This window comes from Chelonoidis abingdonii, chromosome 11 (genome assembly GCF_003597395.2).
Source record: "Chelonoidis abingdonii isolate Lonesome George chromosome 11, CheloAbing_2.0, whole genome shotgun sequence".
Taxonomy (NCBI): domain Eukaryota; kingdom Metazoa; phylum Chordata; order Testudines; family Testudinidae; genus Chelonoidis; species Chelonoidis abingdonii.
Genome location: NC_133779.1, coordinates 42,474,824 through 42,491,741, shown reverse-complemented (window position 1 = coordinate 42,491,741; position 16,918 = coordinate 42,474,824). Strand labels below are relative to the sequence as shown.

Sequence of the window (16,918 nt, the reverse complement as noted above, 5' to 3'; positions counted from 1 at the left end):
GTAGCCTATGTGGTGGTGGAGGTGCTGTTATTTAGGGACACACAGGCAGAACTCACTTCTTGACTGCAATATTTCTCCTTTGGCTAGGAGTTTGATCCTGAGGAATTCTATCATCTTCTGGAAGCCGTGGAAGGACATGCTAAAGTGGGCCAAGGAATAAAAACTGATATCCCGCGGTACATCATCAGCCAGCTGGGGCTTGCCAAGAACCCTCTGGAGGGTAGGGATGTTTTACAGCTCTTGGACTGTGTCTGGCTGAGTGACCAGGCAGGGGATCAGGAACAGGAGCGGGAGCCTCTCACACATGGCTGCTGCCAGTTAGTCAGAGCTAGCATGTGTTGGAAGGTCTCTGCTACTCCCAGGCTAGGAGCTGCCCAAATCCCAAAAGTCACCGCTGCAGTTAACGCTAATGGCAGCTTTGCTGGCATTCTCAGCCAAAGAAGAAGGACTGAACAGGCTCTTTGAAGGGTGGCACCTCCAAGGCAAAGCGGGGTGGTGGCATGGCAGCATGGTGTGGAGACCTTTGTGCTGCCCCTGCCTGTACTGAAAGTGCTCCCGGACTGACCGAAAGCTTGTCGCTCCAGCACATCTCGCTGCTGGGCAGAATGACAGAGATGGACCCGCACTATGAAATGAAACCAAAGCAGATGCGGCAGGACTGTCAGCAATCGCTATGCAGCCAGCAGGGCGGGTCTAGGTAGCTGTTGATGTATCCTCTGGGCTGCCCTTTCCCCTCAACTCTGGTGAATTGACAGTACAGATGTTTCCTAACGTATGCATAAGGCAGTAACCCCCTCCCAGTCCTGCAGTGCAGGTGACTGCTGCAGGATGGGATTTGTGCTTTCTCCCCACTGGATCTTGCTCTTTGGTAAGAGTATAAACATTGCATCCAAAAATCCGTGTTCATGCAGAATTCAGGCTGCGATGTTATTTGCCCAAATGTTAAGGTTCCGATAGCATCGTTAACTCTGCCTCCTATTCCTTACACATTGCATTGGAATAGATGCTTCTGAGGTCAAACAGGAGATCTCTCAAACCAACAGGTAACTCTTTCTTCAGCAGGTTCTGACTGATACTGATTGGAATTAGCCTTGAAGTTGTTGTTGTTGGAAATGTACCCCTCTCTATGCTGTGGTAGTGAGGGTTCAGATTGCTTGTCTAGGGATTAGCACACAGTGCTGAAGCAGTCTGTGCAGGGATAAAAGTGCATCAGCTTCCAAACTCACCCATGCTTGGACTATGGCAGTGGAGTGGGATGTGCATTCCAGGACTGTATCCAAGTCTCTCCATGCCAGAACCAAATTCTCCTTCATTATCGCTTGCTACATATTAAATACAGTAGATTACTTTCAAGAACACTTAATCCATGGAAAGCCAAGGCATGTGGGAGAATGCAGAAAGGACTGTGCAGAGTAGTTAGAATTATATAAATGTTTAACCCCTTGATGCCAGGACCCTGAATTTCCCAGCATGAATGGGGCTTCAGGCAGGCAGACATCAAAGAGGTTGTGCCTACAAAGTTGTTAATGGGTGTCTGCAGAAACATCGGAGCACAGAGTGGGGGATGGATGGTGACACTGTTTACTTTTGGCATTAGTTTTTGTTAGTGGTAAAGGCCTCAATGAGCGTGAAGCTTCCATTCGGACAGATACCCGTGAGTCAGGCTGCATGCTGCCTGCCAAGCTTCCTCGTGGTGTTTTGGTGCTCCCAGCCCTAGGAGGAACTGAGCCTGGAGTTGCAGAGGGATGGGTGAGAGACCAGAAGTTAGTCAAGCACTTGACGATGGCAGAGGCTCGATGTGGGCAGAGTTTTATATGTGTTCTTTATCCAGACCAGTATGCTGATCCCACATATATAGCAGCCCATCTCATCCTGTTGAGCAGTCAGAATATTGGCTGCAGAGGGGTTGTGTGTGCAGCAAACCCAGACAATGCAGTGGGAGTAGGCCAGGAAAAACATCTCTGCGGCTTTTGGTGAAGTTGGCACCCAGTGCAGGTTGCTCAGTTAATTTGTGCGAGGCATCTTTTATGTGTAGACGGCACCTTCTGCTAGCATGATACTAGTTGAGGCAGCAGGGTCAAACCTATGTCTAGAAAAGGTGGTCAATTTTCTTACAAAGAACTTCTCCAGAAGGGAGCAGTGTGCAAATCTCAGTGGAGTTCCTTTAATCCAGGATAAACGGGTTTCAGTTCCTCCTCCCTCTGAAACAGCAGCAGCATGTCTGTGTAGTCTGTTGAATTCCTGACAGCTAGCTCTTTCCATTTTTCTGCAGAAATGGTTCAGCTGGATCATTTTGATAGTGGGAACACCATGACCCCAGAGAATGATGATTCCCATGAGGTAAGGCCGTCCAGCCTGAGTTAGTGTTCGCATTTCCCAACCAGCTTCTCTGACACTGAGCAAATTAACTCTTGGCATCCCGTAGAAGGCAATGCCAGGAGGCTGTCTGCATTCCCAGGGAGCTTGGAGTTTGAATTGTCCATCCATAGAGGGTTGCTGAAACTGTGTGAATTTTTGAAGGTACATATCTCATGGACACCCCTGTTCCTGTACATGGATCCTCCAATTGGCACCTGGACACGTGGAACGGGCATGTGCTTAAGGCAGTTTTGACTTGACAGTCCACAGTTTGCAAAGTGCAGTTGATTTCTGATGTGGTGGCTTCTGAGGATGCTGAGCAGCAGCAGCCTGCTTTGAGTGTAGGTTTAAGTTTGCTTTTACTGGTCACGCTAGCCCCTTTTAGCAAGAAAGCGTCCCTTTGTGTGATGGACAGCATAGGGTAGGGAAGGGTGGGCAGGAGCGTTTCCCAGGGCTAGCTAATGGTGGAGGGGACGCATGCACTGTATTTACAGTCACAGCGCCAGGATGTGCAGAAAGATCAAACACCCCTTTGTGTGTGTCTCATGCAGAGCCGGGCATCAGCTGCCACTTCTCGGAGGAAACCCTGTGAGAGCGACTTTGAGACCATCAAGTTGATCAGCAATGGGGCCTATGGGTAAGTTGGAGAGAGAGCCTCTGTTTCAGTGCAGGGTGCTCAGGAGCTTACCAGCTTGGGACTGCGCTGAGCAATGCACTCATGGCTGCAAACACTGGCTTCTTTTTGCAAAGGATCTGAGTGAACTAATCACCTTAGTATTGGGCCTGGTCTGAGCAAGACCAGCTCCCCTGGAAAGAAGGCCCAATGCTGGTGAGTGCAGAGAGGGACGGAGCAGGCCAGGTATCTTGTTTACTGTGTCGGTCTTGGCACTTCAACGCGACTCCATTGAGTGTGTCGTTACAGCTACTGCACATAAATCCTCCTGGCGAGGAGCAGCTTGCCATGTCTGACAAGGGCGCCTGCCTCGCTGCTGGTGTTGTAAATAAGGCCAGTGTTCAGTAAGAGGATGCAGCTGGCAGCCTGCTTGCAAATGCCCGTTGTAATTGACTTGTCAAATATCACCCTTTGCACGTGGGGAGCGCAGTGCTTGGCAGGTTAGTGGCTAACCTCCTGAAACCCCATGTCAGAGTCCTGAGCGCCTGCTTGCTCTCACTGGGAACTGCTCCAGGTGGTGGGAGACACAGGTTTCTCGATGCTTTACAAGTGTTTTGAAGCAACAAGTCCAGCTGTTCTGGTGGATACACTTGACAGCAGCTGTGGGAGCCCCATGCACTCAGTACTGACCCCTGCGGTGCTTGCAGCGTGGAGGGGGCTATCATCGCTTTCTCCCCTCCTAGGGCCGTGTATCTGGTGAGACACAAAGAGACCAGGCAGCGTTTTGCTATAAAGAAAATTAACAAGCAAAACCTCATTCTGCGGAACCAGATCCAGCAGGTGTTTGTGGAGAGGGACATTCTAACCTTTGCCGAGAACCCCTTTGTGGTCAGCATGTTTTGCTCCTTTGAAACCAAAAGGCACCTGTGCATGGTGATGGAGTACGTGGAAGGTGAGAGCAAAGCTGGTCACCCAAGGGCCGAATGGTGGCTTTACACTGTGATTGTTAGAACAGATTTAAAACAAAACAAAACTCTTAACCTGCCGTCCTAGGGTAGGAAAACAAAGATCCCCAAAGTGAAGGCTGTGGCCTGAGAATGCTTTTAGCTGTCATGGCCATCAGGCCCCTCGGTGCTGAGTGTCTCTGTGATGTCCTGTGTGAGCACATGTCACACTGCCCTCTGTTCCCCGTGCCTGTCCTGTTCCTGCAGGAATGGAGAATCCTCTTTCCTTCGCAGAGCAGAGACTCCAAAACCATCTGCTACCTGTTGAGAGAGGAGCTTGGTCTGTGCAAACGACTTGGAGACAGGTGCTCCTTCATGTTACCCTCTCTCTGCCTCCGTTTCCCTCTCTGAAAAAAATCCTCTTAGGGTTCTGCAAGGTGTGTGCGTGTGCGCAGGGCGAAGTGGTATTAGCCACTGGCATTGTTTTGGAATAGAGTAAATTAAAAGTACCCCCCTGCTTTAATCTAGTCTTCTTTCTGAAGCAGTACTGTGAATGGTGATTTAGTGTCTCTGGTCTGTTCCCTCTGCCAGCCTCTCCTGTCCATCTGCATCGAAACATGTCACAAACATGCATTCGCCAGGTAACCAACGTCTTTGAGCTGCAATAGACCCTCCTTGCTGGAGTGGCCTCTGATGTGTCTCAATCTTTGACCGCTGTTCTCCGCTTGTACCAATGCAACATTCCAGAAACTGGAGAGCTGAGTGCTACCTGAAGCAGAGCAGCAGTGGCCATGCAGGTTCAGAAAGAAAGGCTTTTCTGCCATATGCAATTGGCCAGGGATACTTTTCCTCTTTCTAGCATTGGGTTGCGGCCACTCTGAGGCAGTATCCAGGACTTGACAGCTCAGGGTCTGATTTGGTGTAGGGAGCCCTACGTTCCTGTTAAGAAGAGGTTGCTTGAAATACATGAGGATGCCTTCAGCCCAGTCCTGCACGCTGCACAGTTGCCTGTGGCTCATGGAGAGTTTGTATGTTTTTGTAGGTGGGGACTGTGCCGCGTTACTGAAGAACATGGGTCCTCTGCCAGTCGACATGGCCCGGATGTACTTTGCAGAGACTGTTCTAGCTCTGGAATATCTTCACAACTACGGGATTGTGCACAGGGACCTGAAGCCTGACAAGTAAGGACAGGAAGGGGGCTCAGGGTTGGAGGAGCCTGGGGAAGAGGCTGTCAGATTCTAAAGTGAGGAAAGGGGTGGGAGGTTCCTTTGTGTGTCCTTTCCCCACTGACAGTGATGGGAGCTGCTTCTGCCTGAGTGATTCCAAGTCATGAGCAGAAAGCAGCCAGCCTTTTCAATGTAATTCTTGGAGTGGGGCCCTGCTTCCTACCAGGCTCTGCTAGGGAGCGAGCCAGTGAGATTACATGTGCATCTTCTCTCCTGCAGTTTGTTAATCACTTCGATGGGCCACATCAAACTAACAGACTTTGGCCTGTCAAAGATTGGGCTGATGAATATGACCACAAACTTGTATGAAGGGCACATTGAGAAGGACACTCGGGAGTTCATGGACAAGCAGGTACATCCAGGATCTTGGTAGGCTCAGATCCCACACTGTAGTGGATGGGGCCATTGGTTCAAACAATCTCTCTTGGTCCCTGGGGGGTAGGGAGGGAATGCTGTATCCATATCTTCCCACCTCGGAGACAGCATAGTTCTGGGCACGCTGCAGCAGTGCCTGGGCTGCTGTGGAGAGCAGAGGTTCCAGTATTACCAACACCTCTTTGAATGCAGGTGTGTGGCACTCCCGAATACATTGCGCCAGAGGTGATCTTAATACAAGGCTACGGGAAGCCTGTCGACTGGTGGGCCATGGGCATCATCCTGTATGAGTTCCTCGTGGGCTGCGTCCCCTTCTTTGGAGACACCCCAGAAGAGCTCTTTGGACAGGTGATCAGCGGTAGGTCTCCAGCAACGGTCAATACCCTGAGCCATCGTCTTGTCTTCGTTCCAGGAGCTTTCTGTGTCTGAGTGTTCCTAGCCCTTCTTTTTCTTGTGTTATATCAGCACCAGATATGGGGCATTTGGGTATTCGGGTTAGTGCTTCCGGGACACTAAGACTCTGAACCATGCGGGCACCGCTTCCTGTTATAGGCCCCGGAGCACAGCTCATCTGCTTATTAACAAGATGAGATTTTGCCCTTCTGTAACCTCTTCCATCCAAGGTTCTCAAAGGGCTTTACAAAGGCTTACCAATGAACATTTGTCTGCAGAGGTTCCTGGGCTTCTCTCATGATTATGGCTGGGTGTAGGAGCAGGTTAGTGTGTGCAGCTGGCTCGCAGGTGGCAGGTACTGGGTCAGGCACATAGTCTTTTGAAGTGATTCAGTGGCCCCAAGGAGGTTGGGATCCTCTAAATGAACAGATTCCTTTTTATTTCTGCTTCCTTTTGACTCCAGGTGAAGGAGGAAGGACAATGTATTCCCTACCCAGGACAGGATGAAGATGTTTTGGAAGCTGGCTTAGGAGAATGCACAGCCTAATTGTTGCCTGCACTCGAATGCTGTTCCTTAGCATGGTGTGCTCTGGAATGAGAGTTGGGCCACCCGGATGTTTCATCATCTGATTTAGACATAGGTGTTTTCATAGTGTAGATGGGCCATGTCTGGTTGGGTTTCGCTTCCTTCCCAGGCTTTGGGGGAAGCGTGGCTTGCAAGGCTGTCCTTGTACAGCTGCCATTTCACTTTTCTCTTTTGATTGCTGCTTAATTTTTCTTGTAACAATAACTCTTCGGATTAGGTTGTTGGGCGTCACCCAGGTCTTGCAGCACCCTCACCATATGATTAGTGAATCAGAGAGATGGTTGTGATGTAGCTTTAAAGTCACTGAATGTGGACATGGGAGTCTTAGCTTTCCCAGAGTTAGGCGACTAGCACATGCTTTGCATTACTCTGTGGCATTTTTCTTGTGCAAAAATAACTTCCCTAGCAAAGGTACTTTGCCTTAAGGTTCCAAGTCATAATGACCGTCCTTCAACTCGCTCCTAACTCCGACCCAAGTGGGATGCCCCTGCAGCCATAAAGGAAGGAGGGCTGAGGTGCTCATTGTGAGAAAAACAGGCCGTGAATCTACAGCTTTCTGCCCCCTCCTATCCCAGCCAGCCTTGGAGTGCCCGCTGCATGGAGTCCCAGACCACTAGCTATGCGGGGCCCCAGGAGGTGTAGTGCAAGTCATGTGTGGAGTGGTCAGTTACAAGTCTCCAATCAGTGTGTCTATGATCGGCTCTCTGCCCTGGCTGTTTGGATGCAAATAGCCTTTTGCTCTCAAAGGAAGGGGTCACCTCATCATTTTCCATTTTGTTTCAGATGAAATTGTGTGGCCTGAAGGTGATGAAGCTCTTCCTGCTGATGCTCAGGATTTGATCACGAGGTTGCTGAGGCATTGCCCTCTGGAACGATTAGGCACCGGTATGCACTTACTGTACCCTACTTTTACAGCTTACATCCGCCAGGCAGCACAGGGCATGGTCACCGGCGAGATGGCTGGAGTGGCTCCTGGCTGATGAGCATTTGTCTGTTCAGTTGATGTCTGTCTCACCTTTGAGATCGCTGCCTTAGGCAATTAGAAGTATCCCCAGCATGTTTATAAGAGCTCTTCTTTAGCGTCTGGGTCGTGGACTTTGCTCCCTCATGGTGGTACTGCCCATCTCAGCCTTGAGCATAGCTTTTCTACAAACTGTATTCTACCGTTGGGGTGGAAACATTCCCCTCTCCTCCAGAGATCTGCTTCCCTGGAGAATCTGGGCAGTGCTGACTGCATGTTGGCACGCTATGTGGGTAGGTACTTGATGGGATTAAAGCATGCTCCTGATGCCCTGTGGCCATCTGGTGCTTAATAACCCACGGCTTCTGCTCCTGGCTCCGGCAGGTGTTGAAATGTTGGTGTGTCTGTCCTGAAGAGCCCTACTTCTCTCTCTGGTTCCCACCTAGTTTTTTGTTTGCCTTTCCTTTCACCTTCACCTTCTTGCATTTGCCGGCTTAGCACAGTTGTTACCCCTCTGTTGGTGTATACAGCCCAGGGCATAGCTACAGTTCTGTGCCACTGTATTTTCCGGCCTTAGTGTCCTGCTGTCTCCTCCTGTTCTAGCCATTGCTCATTGTTCTCTGCCTTGCTAATAAGAGCTCCAACAATAATTGACAATAGGCCAGATCCTGCCTCATAACTCTGTAAATGGCAAGGAACTACTCTGGATTTCCCTTTGTTTGTGTAACTGAGAGCAGAATCTGTCCTGTTGTTAGAGACGTGCTGGGGAGGCCAAGGCCAGATTTTGGTCTTGTGAACCTTGTTGGTTGGGATTGGCTTTGGGAACCTAAATCCAAGCTGGTTCCATTCTATCCAAGCCATCTGCCCTGGGGGTCAGATAAAAATAAACTTGTTTCCAAAGTGAGAGCGCCTCCTGGGCTGTGGGGACAGTTCTGGGACCTGAAGTCAGGCCTGCTCTAACCTATGTGATTCTGTGCTGGACACCAGGTGGCGCCCATGAGGTGAAGCATCATTCCTTCTTCCACAACCTGGACTGGAATGGGCTGCTGCGGCAGAAGGCTGAATTCATTCCCCAGCTGGAGGCTGAGGATGATACCAGTTACTTTGACAGTAAGGCCAATTCTTGCTTCTCCTCTTTGACTCCATTGTCCCAGCAGTAAGTCTTGGTAGAATTATCCAGAACAAAGACATACTCTCAGGAAGCTATGGGCAAATTTCTGACAATGACTTTGCTGTAGAAACAAATGATAAAGTTACTGCTGCATGGAGTAATATTCTCCTGGTTATTCCTCAGGCGGAAGTGCCTCCAGGTGCGCCAGCTCCTTCGGTTTGCTCAGATAAGCCCTTTGCTGATGGTGCCCTGGCTCACAACCTCCTTGATGCGCTACCTGCCAGGCACGGTGGGAGGGACTGGCAGATCAGGCTGAGTGCAGAGGGCTGTGGCCAGAAGGGTTCACTTGTGGGATTTTGCACACGCCTATAGCCTCAGCAATGTGTATAGAGACGAAAGCTCCCGCTGCTCTACCCTGCATGCCAGAAGGCATTGCTTTCTCATGGACCTGCATACCTGGCAAAAACATGGTGCATCAGGGGTTAAAGCTGGAGATAAATGAGTGCACGGCTGAGTGCACGGTAACCTGAGGCTCACAGGGTCACTTTGGGGGTTGTAAAATGCATGGTTAATTCCCCTACTCCTGCAAGCCTGACACGGATGACCTAATTATTTAGAAATTTGGTGTGTTTAAAGTATGGGCTGTTCACATGCTGAGGAACATAGGACTTGCTGGACCAGATCAGACTCATGGTCAATCTAGTCCAGGATTTTGTCTGACAGTGGTCAGAACCAGACACTTCATAGGAAGCTGCAGGAAACCTAATCCCCTATTATCTAGAGGCTGGCATAAGCCCTGAAGCATGAACTTTAAGATCCATTCCAAAACTTCCTAGCATCAGCAAAAGAAAATAACTTTCACTTCTGTGCCAGGGCTTCCCTGGGATTTAAACCGTGGCCCTCTGGCACTGTAAGCAAGAGGTCTGCCCCTGTGTCATTTGGCCAGCAGGGCCCCTCTGAACTGGTCCCCATGTAACAGTGATGGTATCCCTGCGTCATCCTTTATTTTTGCGGTGAGGGGCTCTGGCAGAGAGCAGGGGAGATGTTTTTATTTTCTGTAAACAGTGAGTGTGGCCAAGTTGGTGGGTTTGTAGCTCCCTGGAGGAGTGACCCACCTTCATGGGAGGACTAGTCCTGGATGCATTATCACTTCTTGCTTTCAGCTCGCTCTGAGAGGTACCGTCATTTGGGCTCTGAGGATGAGGAAACTAACGATGAGGAATCATCTGTGGAAATCGGCCAGTTCTCATCGTGCTCTCACCGCTTCAGCAAGGTACTGGAAATGCCCCCGTGGAACCAAGTGGGCTTGGGGGTTTAGAGAGACCTTCCCCCTCCCATGAGGCCAAAGTCCCAAGCTGTCACTCTCTGCCAGAGCACAGGTTTTACTAGTGACCTGAGAGGGGCTTTCTGAGCTCTTGGGCAAGGGAAAGCCCAGGGAATCGGCTGACCTGCTGCAGGAGCACCGTTGAAAGCTCTGCAGGGAATGCTCTGGGAAAGGCTGCTGGTGATTCACAGGGGGTGGGGGGGTGCTATTCAAAGTGAGCACTGAACCAGCACCCCAGCATGGTGCTAAGGAGGAAGGTGTTGCTAGAGGTGCTGCCCTTCATGAGAACTCAAGTCTGGATCCTGACTTTTCTGGGATAAGGATCCCATGGCACCATGCCCCAGGGTAGGAGAATTAACCCTGGAGTGTTCATCAGGGTCCCATTTGGCTGATTGTTCTCTAGAATCTGCCTGGATTTATTCTTCTTCACTCTGTCCTGAATTGTTTTGTGGAGTTGCTGTGCGCTGTGAGATGTGGTAGCTATTTGACCTCAAAGGTGGCAGCGTTTCATTGGTGGGTGGGTGATCCCTGTAGACGTATGGTCAGAGTCTCTGCTTCGCTAATTCAAGTGACTTTGGTGGAGCCATGCCGGCAGAGGCAGGACCGTAAAGTGTAAAGTGCTGTGGGTTCGTGGCTGAACTCTGCCTTCTGCTGGTCTCTTTGCTACAGGTGTATAGCAGCTCTGAGTACCTGGCAGCTCACTCCAACTTGACCTTCTCGTCCTCCGAGCGCAGTCAGAGCGAGGAGAAAGAGGACAGGATAGAGCGGTGGGACAGGAGCTCAGGAGATGAAGAGAAGAGCCGGCTGTTGGGCACAGAGACCAGGTGGTGCATACTATCCAGATCTCCCTCCATGGAGCACGACGCTTCTGTACCTATAGGGGAAAGCGGACTCCCGAAGGCAGCAGGGATGAGCGGGGTGTGTGCTCTCACACTGTTATGGCTTGGCAGCTCAGCCAGCCCTGGGCACTGCCGCTCATTTGTACTGGGGTTTGCTTCTGCTCTAGGTAAAATACAGGGGTTTTCTCCCAGCAGTCGCCTGACAGAGGGTGGGGGAGTCTCCTTGCTGAGGGGGTGGGCAGGAGATCCAGCAGTGGGCAAGTCCTGCTCCTAGAAGACTGGTTGGAACCACGATGAGATGGTGAAGTCCCCAGAGCAGGGACCTTGGCTGCTAGCAGTGCAGTTAGCCCTGAAGTTGGAGAAATGGCCCAAGGAGCTGTGCCCTATGGTATGGTGATGGTGCTGTGTCAGTGGTGGTGTCCCCAGCCTCGGTCAGTCTCTTAGACCATCTCTGCCCTATCAACAGGCTCCGATCGTGGACGTCCTGCGGCTTGACGGCCTACTCCTCCCGGCATGAGCGAAGCTGCAGCCCTGCCACCCTCACCAGCACCTTCAGCCTGGAGACCATGCCAAAGTTTGCGTTCTCCTCCCAAGATGAGAGCCCCTGCCCAGGCTCTGTAAAGGCTGAGAGGCCGATGTTTGTGCTGGGGGACCCTGAAGCAGGGGCAGGAGGAGCAGCAAAGTCCTCAGCGTTATCAGGTATGTGGGCTGTGGATGGCGGAGCTGGGTATTAAGGACACCGCAAGCGTCACCTTTGCCATTTGGCAAAGCTCTGGGCTAAGTCTGGGACATAGCGTCGTGTCTGGCCTTCTGCTGGGGAAGTAGCCTGTGTACATTGTGTGGGGCATTTACGCTGGATTGGCTGGTAGAGGCCCAGGCCCTTGGGGAGTCTCCAGGTAATCCTAGCTACAGGGTTCTCCATTGCTCCACATGGTTCCAGCGCAGGGGAGAGATGCTCTGTATTTATGCCTTGTTGGCACAGCACGCTCTCCTCTCTCCCCTGTCATTTCCCTGCCTGTTTTGACAGGTACAGTTGGAGACCTCCAGAGTAGGTGTTTTAAGCTCAGAACAGCCTGCACTGTGCAGAGTGGCCGGGCGTTCGAGCTTGCATCACTTGGTGCTAGGGGGCTCATCACGTGTCTCAAGGGGATAGTGATAGCTTCCCATGTGTGTGCTAGCTCATTTTTCCTTGATCCCTTTTGGGAGGGACGGGGTGGCAGCGTGTGTGGTCTGTGAGGGTGCTGGGTGTGCCACACCCACACCCCACATGTACCCTTGAATGGGCACTGACAGGCTAGGGAGGTAACAATTGATGGAAGAGGGAGCCAAATTGGGGGATGGGCTTTTGGGGAGACAGCCATGTGTGGGAATAACCCACTGGGGACAAGATGGCCCTGGCTGGGCATTTGCTTAGCAGCAGAGTCTAAACCTTGCTAGTCCCTGGTTACCTACGAGGAGGGGGGAGTGACAGTAAGGGCTGTGGCTCTTAGACTTGATACTGCTCCAGTGATTGATTCAGGATCATCCCCAGCTGGCCAGCATCAGAATGGCACTACAGTGGCATCATTGCCCCTAAGAAGTACCAGCTTGCTGACTCCCTTCCTCCCTATTTGTCCAGCTGATATTGTCAGTCTGAACCGCATCCGCCTGCGGAGCAACAGCACCGGCACCAAAAACTCCACCCTGAGAGCCCTGGAGCCTGGGCTGGGCCGCAGGCTGGGGAGTCTGAAGAACACACCGGAGAAGCAGAGTGTGTCTTCAGGAAGCAGAGTGCCTAAATCTGCTTCTGTCTCAGCCCTGTCCCTGATCATCACCTCAGGTCAGTGGGAAGCAGCTAGTGAATCTGATGCACGGTGTTAGCTGCGTAATTAGCGAATGCATGTTTCAGACTGGGACATCTCTACCATGCACTCCTGCACTTTGGTTCCAGCTGCCCTGCCCCAAAATGGCGGCCCTTTGTAGCTCTTATTGTCTGTGTTACACTTTCACCAGCTTGAGCATTACCAAGAAGGCCTCCCAGGCAGTCCCTGCTTAATTATGCTCTCTTGGGTTCCTCTGTGCCCCTCGGCAGTGGGACCCATGTAATGATAACACTGAACAAGAGCCAGAGAGTGGAACCAGCTCTTGGTAAGAGGGAAGCTGACAAATCTGCCCTCTGCCTAAGCTGAGAGAGTAGCAAAGGGAGGCAAACTGCCCAGACAATGGTAAGGAAGTGAGATTTTTAGGCTCCTTCGTGGGATGGACTGAGGTGCTCCTCACTCAGGCAAAGAAGTTTCTGCGTATGGTTGTCTGTCAGGCCAAGTCCTGTTAATAACAGCAGCGCTTGGCACCCCTGTTACTCTTTGGTGTGAGAGGACCGACTCCGTGCTGCTCAGAGTGCTGGCAGGCTCAGGGGATCCAAGGTGAAATGGACACTGCCTGTTGTTTGCAGATGACTGTGCCAGTGGAGCCCTCGTGAGCCCCATCTCCCCACACTCTCTCTCTTCCAATCCATCTTCTCGGGACTCGTCCCCGAGCCGGGATTCCTCCCTCAGCATCACCAGCCTGCGTCCGCCCATCATCATCCACAGCTCTGGAAAGAAATACGGCTTCACCCTGCGCGCCATTCGTGTGTATATGGGGGACAGCGACGTGTACGCGGTGCATCACATGGTGTGGGTAAGTGACTGGCTGGGGATTCTGCACGTGAAGGGAGCAGCGCTGTGCTGCACAAAGTGCTACGCTCTGCATGCCGAGCAGCAGTGGTGGAACGGGACTAATGGTCTCTCAAGAGGAGAGGGAGGTGGCTCCAACAGGCAATGAAGTTTAAACGCTGTGTGAATAATCCTGAAGATCTGCCTAAGTAACGTTTCCTGGTTCTTTCATTCCAGAGTGTGGAAGATGGGAGCCCTGCCCAGGAAGCTGGGCTGAGAGCTGGGGATCTCATCACACATGTGAATGGAGAGTCTGTGCTAGGGTTAGTTCACATGGATGTTGTGGAGCTGCTGCTGAAGGTAAGCAGCCTGCTCTGGATGTAAACATGACACTGGGTGCTTTACTGTCTTTGTGCAGCTTCTTCTAACACTTTGCTCCCCCTGCACACGCCTTCTGAGCCCCCAGGAGTGAGCTGCTGGTCAAAACTTTGAGCAGCAAACTTTTTGTTTAATTATCTGAAAGAGAGAGAGGAAATTCAGAAATCAGCAGGAGTCCAGTGATAACCCCCTCCCTGTTGTTGCTTGGCTTTGCCTTATACCAGTGTGGCTCTGACTTGCATGCTGTGTCTGCTCCCCTGGAGCAGAGTTCTCAGACGTGGGCTGTACAGAGCTGGCAGGTCACTGGGACTTGGCTGTTCCTCCTTCTTTCCCACTGGCAAATTCTATTAAAAGAAGCTGAAAATCCAGCAGAATGTAGTTTCCCTGTAAGCACTGGTTGGAATTGGCTTAAGGATTTTATGAGATCCCAAATGTGAGGGGAGGTGGGTGGGGCTGCATGATTGTGAAGGGGTGGGAAGATTGTCATGGCTGCAGGGCTAGCTGCCCCTCTCTGGTCTCTTACTGCTCCCCTCAGGTGTCAGGCCTCACGACTTTGCCTATCCCAGGGTGTAATTTCACATTTCTCTCACTCTTAGACTTGGCCCTGGGCTAGAGCACCCTATGTACAAACCAGTAGGTCCAGGTTCAGACACCCAGGTTCTTCTCTTCAGGATTGTGTGACCAGAGCTGTTCAGTGACCAAACAGCCTTCTTAAACCTATTGCTTATTTTAACAGTAGGAACAAAGCTTCTTCAGAAAAGTGGATTTTAAATGCGTGCCTGTGGCTTCCCACCTCAACAGTACTGTAGGCAGGACTAACTTCTTCAGACACACCCAACAGGTGTCTGAACTCTGGTTCCCCAGAATAACTACCCTTCTCTTCAGAGCGTGTCCCTTTTAAACTGCGATAGTCCTTTTGCTCTTCTGTGTTCTTGGGCTTTGACCCTTCTGGACAAAACCAGTCCTGTAAGCTCAGCAGGATATTGAGCCTGAGTCTTTAGAGCTAATAGCCCACAAGTGTTTGCTGAGGGGCAGTTTCTCTTGACCCATTTTTACACTTCCTGCTTCTTTTTCCTTACAGCCCCTGTTAAACTAGGCCAATATGTGTATACAGTAATATCCCAGTGACCAGGTCCACGGACAATATGGATAGAGTATTACAGAATCGCTGCACATCCAACCCCATGCTCTCTAGAAATGCTGTTGAGAAGTTTGAGAACCCCCTTGCCCTAGAGACAGCCTGGTGGAAGTGCAGCTCTCCCTATGGATGCTGGCTGCCCAAAACATCTGTCTCTCCAAAAGGCAATTCTAGTGGGGTGGTGGGGACCTTTGTGCTTCACAGACTGGGCCCTGAGGATGGGGGGCCCACTCCCTTATAGTCCTGTCTCCTCACTCAGTGACCTTGAGACAAGCGTATGTATGTACCGTGGTCCACGGACAAGATATTTAATGGGGTTTACACCCTTCCTCGATATGGTTAATTACGGGGGGACCCTCAGGGCAATGGTGCTGGAGACTCAAGCTTCAGTGTGCAAGCACCACTGAAATGGAAGCTCAGCCTTCTTACTAACATACACATGGTCTGGCAGTCTGAGCAGTGGAGAGAGAGCCAAGAGTACCCGAGTCCTGATCCCAACTCCAGCAATGGCTCCTGCTGTTGGCTTGGTGGACCAAGCCACTTATTCCATGGGAGGTCAGACAAGATGATTCTGATGGGCCCCTCTGGCCCTAGAATCTGCTGTAAACATGCTTGTGTCTTGCGCATTGCAACAACTCGCTTGGTGCATTTCACAGAGTGGCAATAAAGTAGCGCTGCGAACCACCGCCCTTGAGAACACATCCATCAAAGTCGGTCCTGCTCGGAAAAACAGTTCCAAGACTAGAATGGCCAGAAGGAGTAAGAAAAGCAGGAAAAGGGACAGTCAGGACCGGTGAGTAGAAATAGACTGGGAACAGGATGGCTTCCATTATCAGGCATCTCTGTGTAGCTCTGACGAGAAGCTGGCATGCGAGCCCTGAAGTATCTTGGGGAGCTATGAGTTTATTCATCTAAGATGGGGAAGGAAAAAGTCTAAATGCTGCCTCAACAAGGGAGAATGGTACTTCTCAGTGTTAGCCAAAGAGACCAGCACCTTCTGTATTTGCTCTTGGGCCAGCATCCCCTTGCTTCACACAAACAGAATTTTGGGAATTTACTCAGCTTCTTGAAGCCACAGTGCCTGGTAGTCCCATGTTATAGCATGCCCTGGGGAACAGAGGTCGAAGGCTCAGTGAAACAGGCTGTGGGTGTCAAGGGCAAAGAATAGAGATTTTTATTTTAAAAATGCCCTGGATGTTAATGGCTGCAGTAGCTTTTAATGGTAAGGTTCCTCTATGTGCTTGTTGGCAGATCTGGCTCTATGCAGCTTGCTAAAGAATATTTTTATAAGGCATCCTTTGTGTGAAATGGTGATGCAGTAAATTCCTTTCCCCATTGTTCATAGCATGCAGAATCCTGAAGAGTTGAGTTCTTGGCTGAAGTTGTAGACCTCCCTAGAAGACAGACTTTGGAAAAATCTTGTTTTTTAATGCCCAAGGGGAATAAAAAGAGGTTTTGTGAAGTTTATTTCTAATGGGCCCTTTCATATAAACTCTGCCCCTGCGACTTTTTTCTTCTCAAAGGAGAAAGTGCCTTTTCAAAAAGATCTCCAAGCAAACGACTGTACTGCATACCAGCCGGAGCTTCTCATCTGGCCTCCATCACTCCCTGTCATCAAGCGAGAGCCTTCCAGGATCTCCCACACACAGTCTGTCACCTGGACCTACAACTCCCTGCCGCAGCCCTGCTCCAGACCTCCCACTAGGTAGGGGTTCTGATCACGCACCCAACTATAGCTTCTGCTACTTGTGAGATGGCTTGCCCTGTGCTCTGTCCATTTCAAGGGTGGTGTATCTGGCTGTATAGCGTGTGCCCTCAGGCTGTTCCTGCAACAGGATCAAGGCTGGGAAAGTATCTGGGTCACCAGGGTTCACTTGGGGGTTTGTGGATGCTCTAAGCCTGCTCCCCCAGAGGAGAACACGTATGCTAACTTGTACAGATGGGTGTCTCTGTCACTCATGCATTTTTGGTGACAGTGCTTTGTGCCAAAGGGCTTGTCTGCCCCAACTGCTAACTTGCTTTTCAAAAGGTATTTTGAC

At 50.9% G+C, this 16,918-nt stretch overlaps 1 protein-coding gene across 4 annotated transcripts in view; it reads left to right on the top strand.

Moving 5' to 3' along the window:
- MAST3 (microtubule associated serine/threonine kinase 3) overlaps nucleotides 1-16,918 on the top strand; it is a 64,217-nt gene that overhangs the window by 40,834 nt on the left and 6,465 nt on the right. For all 4 annotated transcript variants that reach the window (XM_075070963.1, XM_032782835.2, XM_032782839.2 and 1 more), the window contains 17 exons: nucleotides 88-220; nucleotides 2,273-2,340; nucleotides 2,910-2,995; nucleotides 3,715-3,923; nucleotides 4,958-5,096; nucleotides 5,361-5,493; nucleotides 5,709-5,874; nucleotides 7,279-7,380; nucleotides 8,444-8,566; nucleotides 9,731-9,840; nucleotides 10,561-10,715; nucleotides 11,197-11,429; nucleotides 12,349-12,549; nucleotides 13,162-13,388; nucleotides 13,601-13,723; nucleotides 15,536-15,672; nucleotides 16,403-16,584. In XM_075070963.1, the coding sequence (XP_074927064.1) occupies nucleotides 88-220; nucleotides 2,273-2,340; nucleotides 2,910-2,995; nucleotides 3,715-3,923; nucleotides 4,958-5,096; nucleotides 5,361-5,493; nucleotides 5,709-5,874; nucleotides 7,279-7,380; nucleotides 8,444-8,566; nucleotides 9,731-9,840; nucleotides 10,561-10,715; nucleotides 11,197-11,429; nucleotides 12,349-12,549; nucleotides 13,162-13,388; nucleotides 13,601-13,723; nucleotides 15,536-15,672; nucleotides 16,403-16,584 (2,527 nt within the window). The remainder of the gene's footprint in view (nucleotides 1-87; nucleotides 221-2,272; nucleotides 2,341-2,909; nucleotides 2,996-3,714; nucleotides 3,924-4,957; nucleotides 5,097-5,360; nucleotides 5,494-5,708; nucleotides 5,875-7,278; nucleotides 7,381-8,443; nucleotides 8,567-9,730; nucleotides 9,841-10,560; nucleotides 10,716-11,196; nucleotides 11,430-12,348; nucleotides 12,550-13,161; nucleotides 13,389-13,600; nucleotides 13,724-15,535; nucleotides 15,673-16,402; nucleotides 16,585-16,918) is intronic.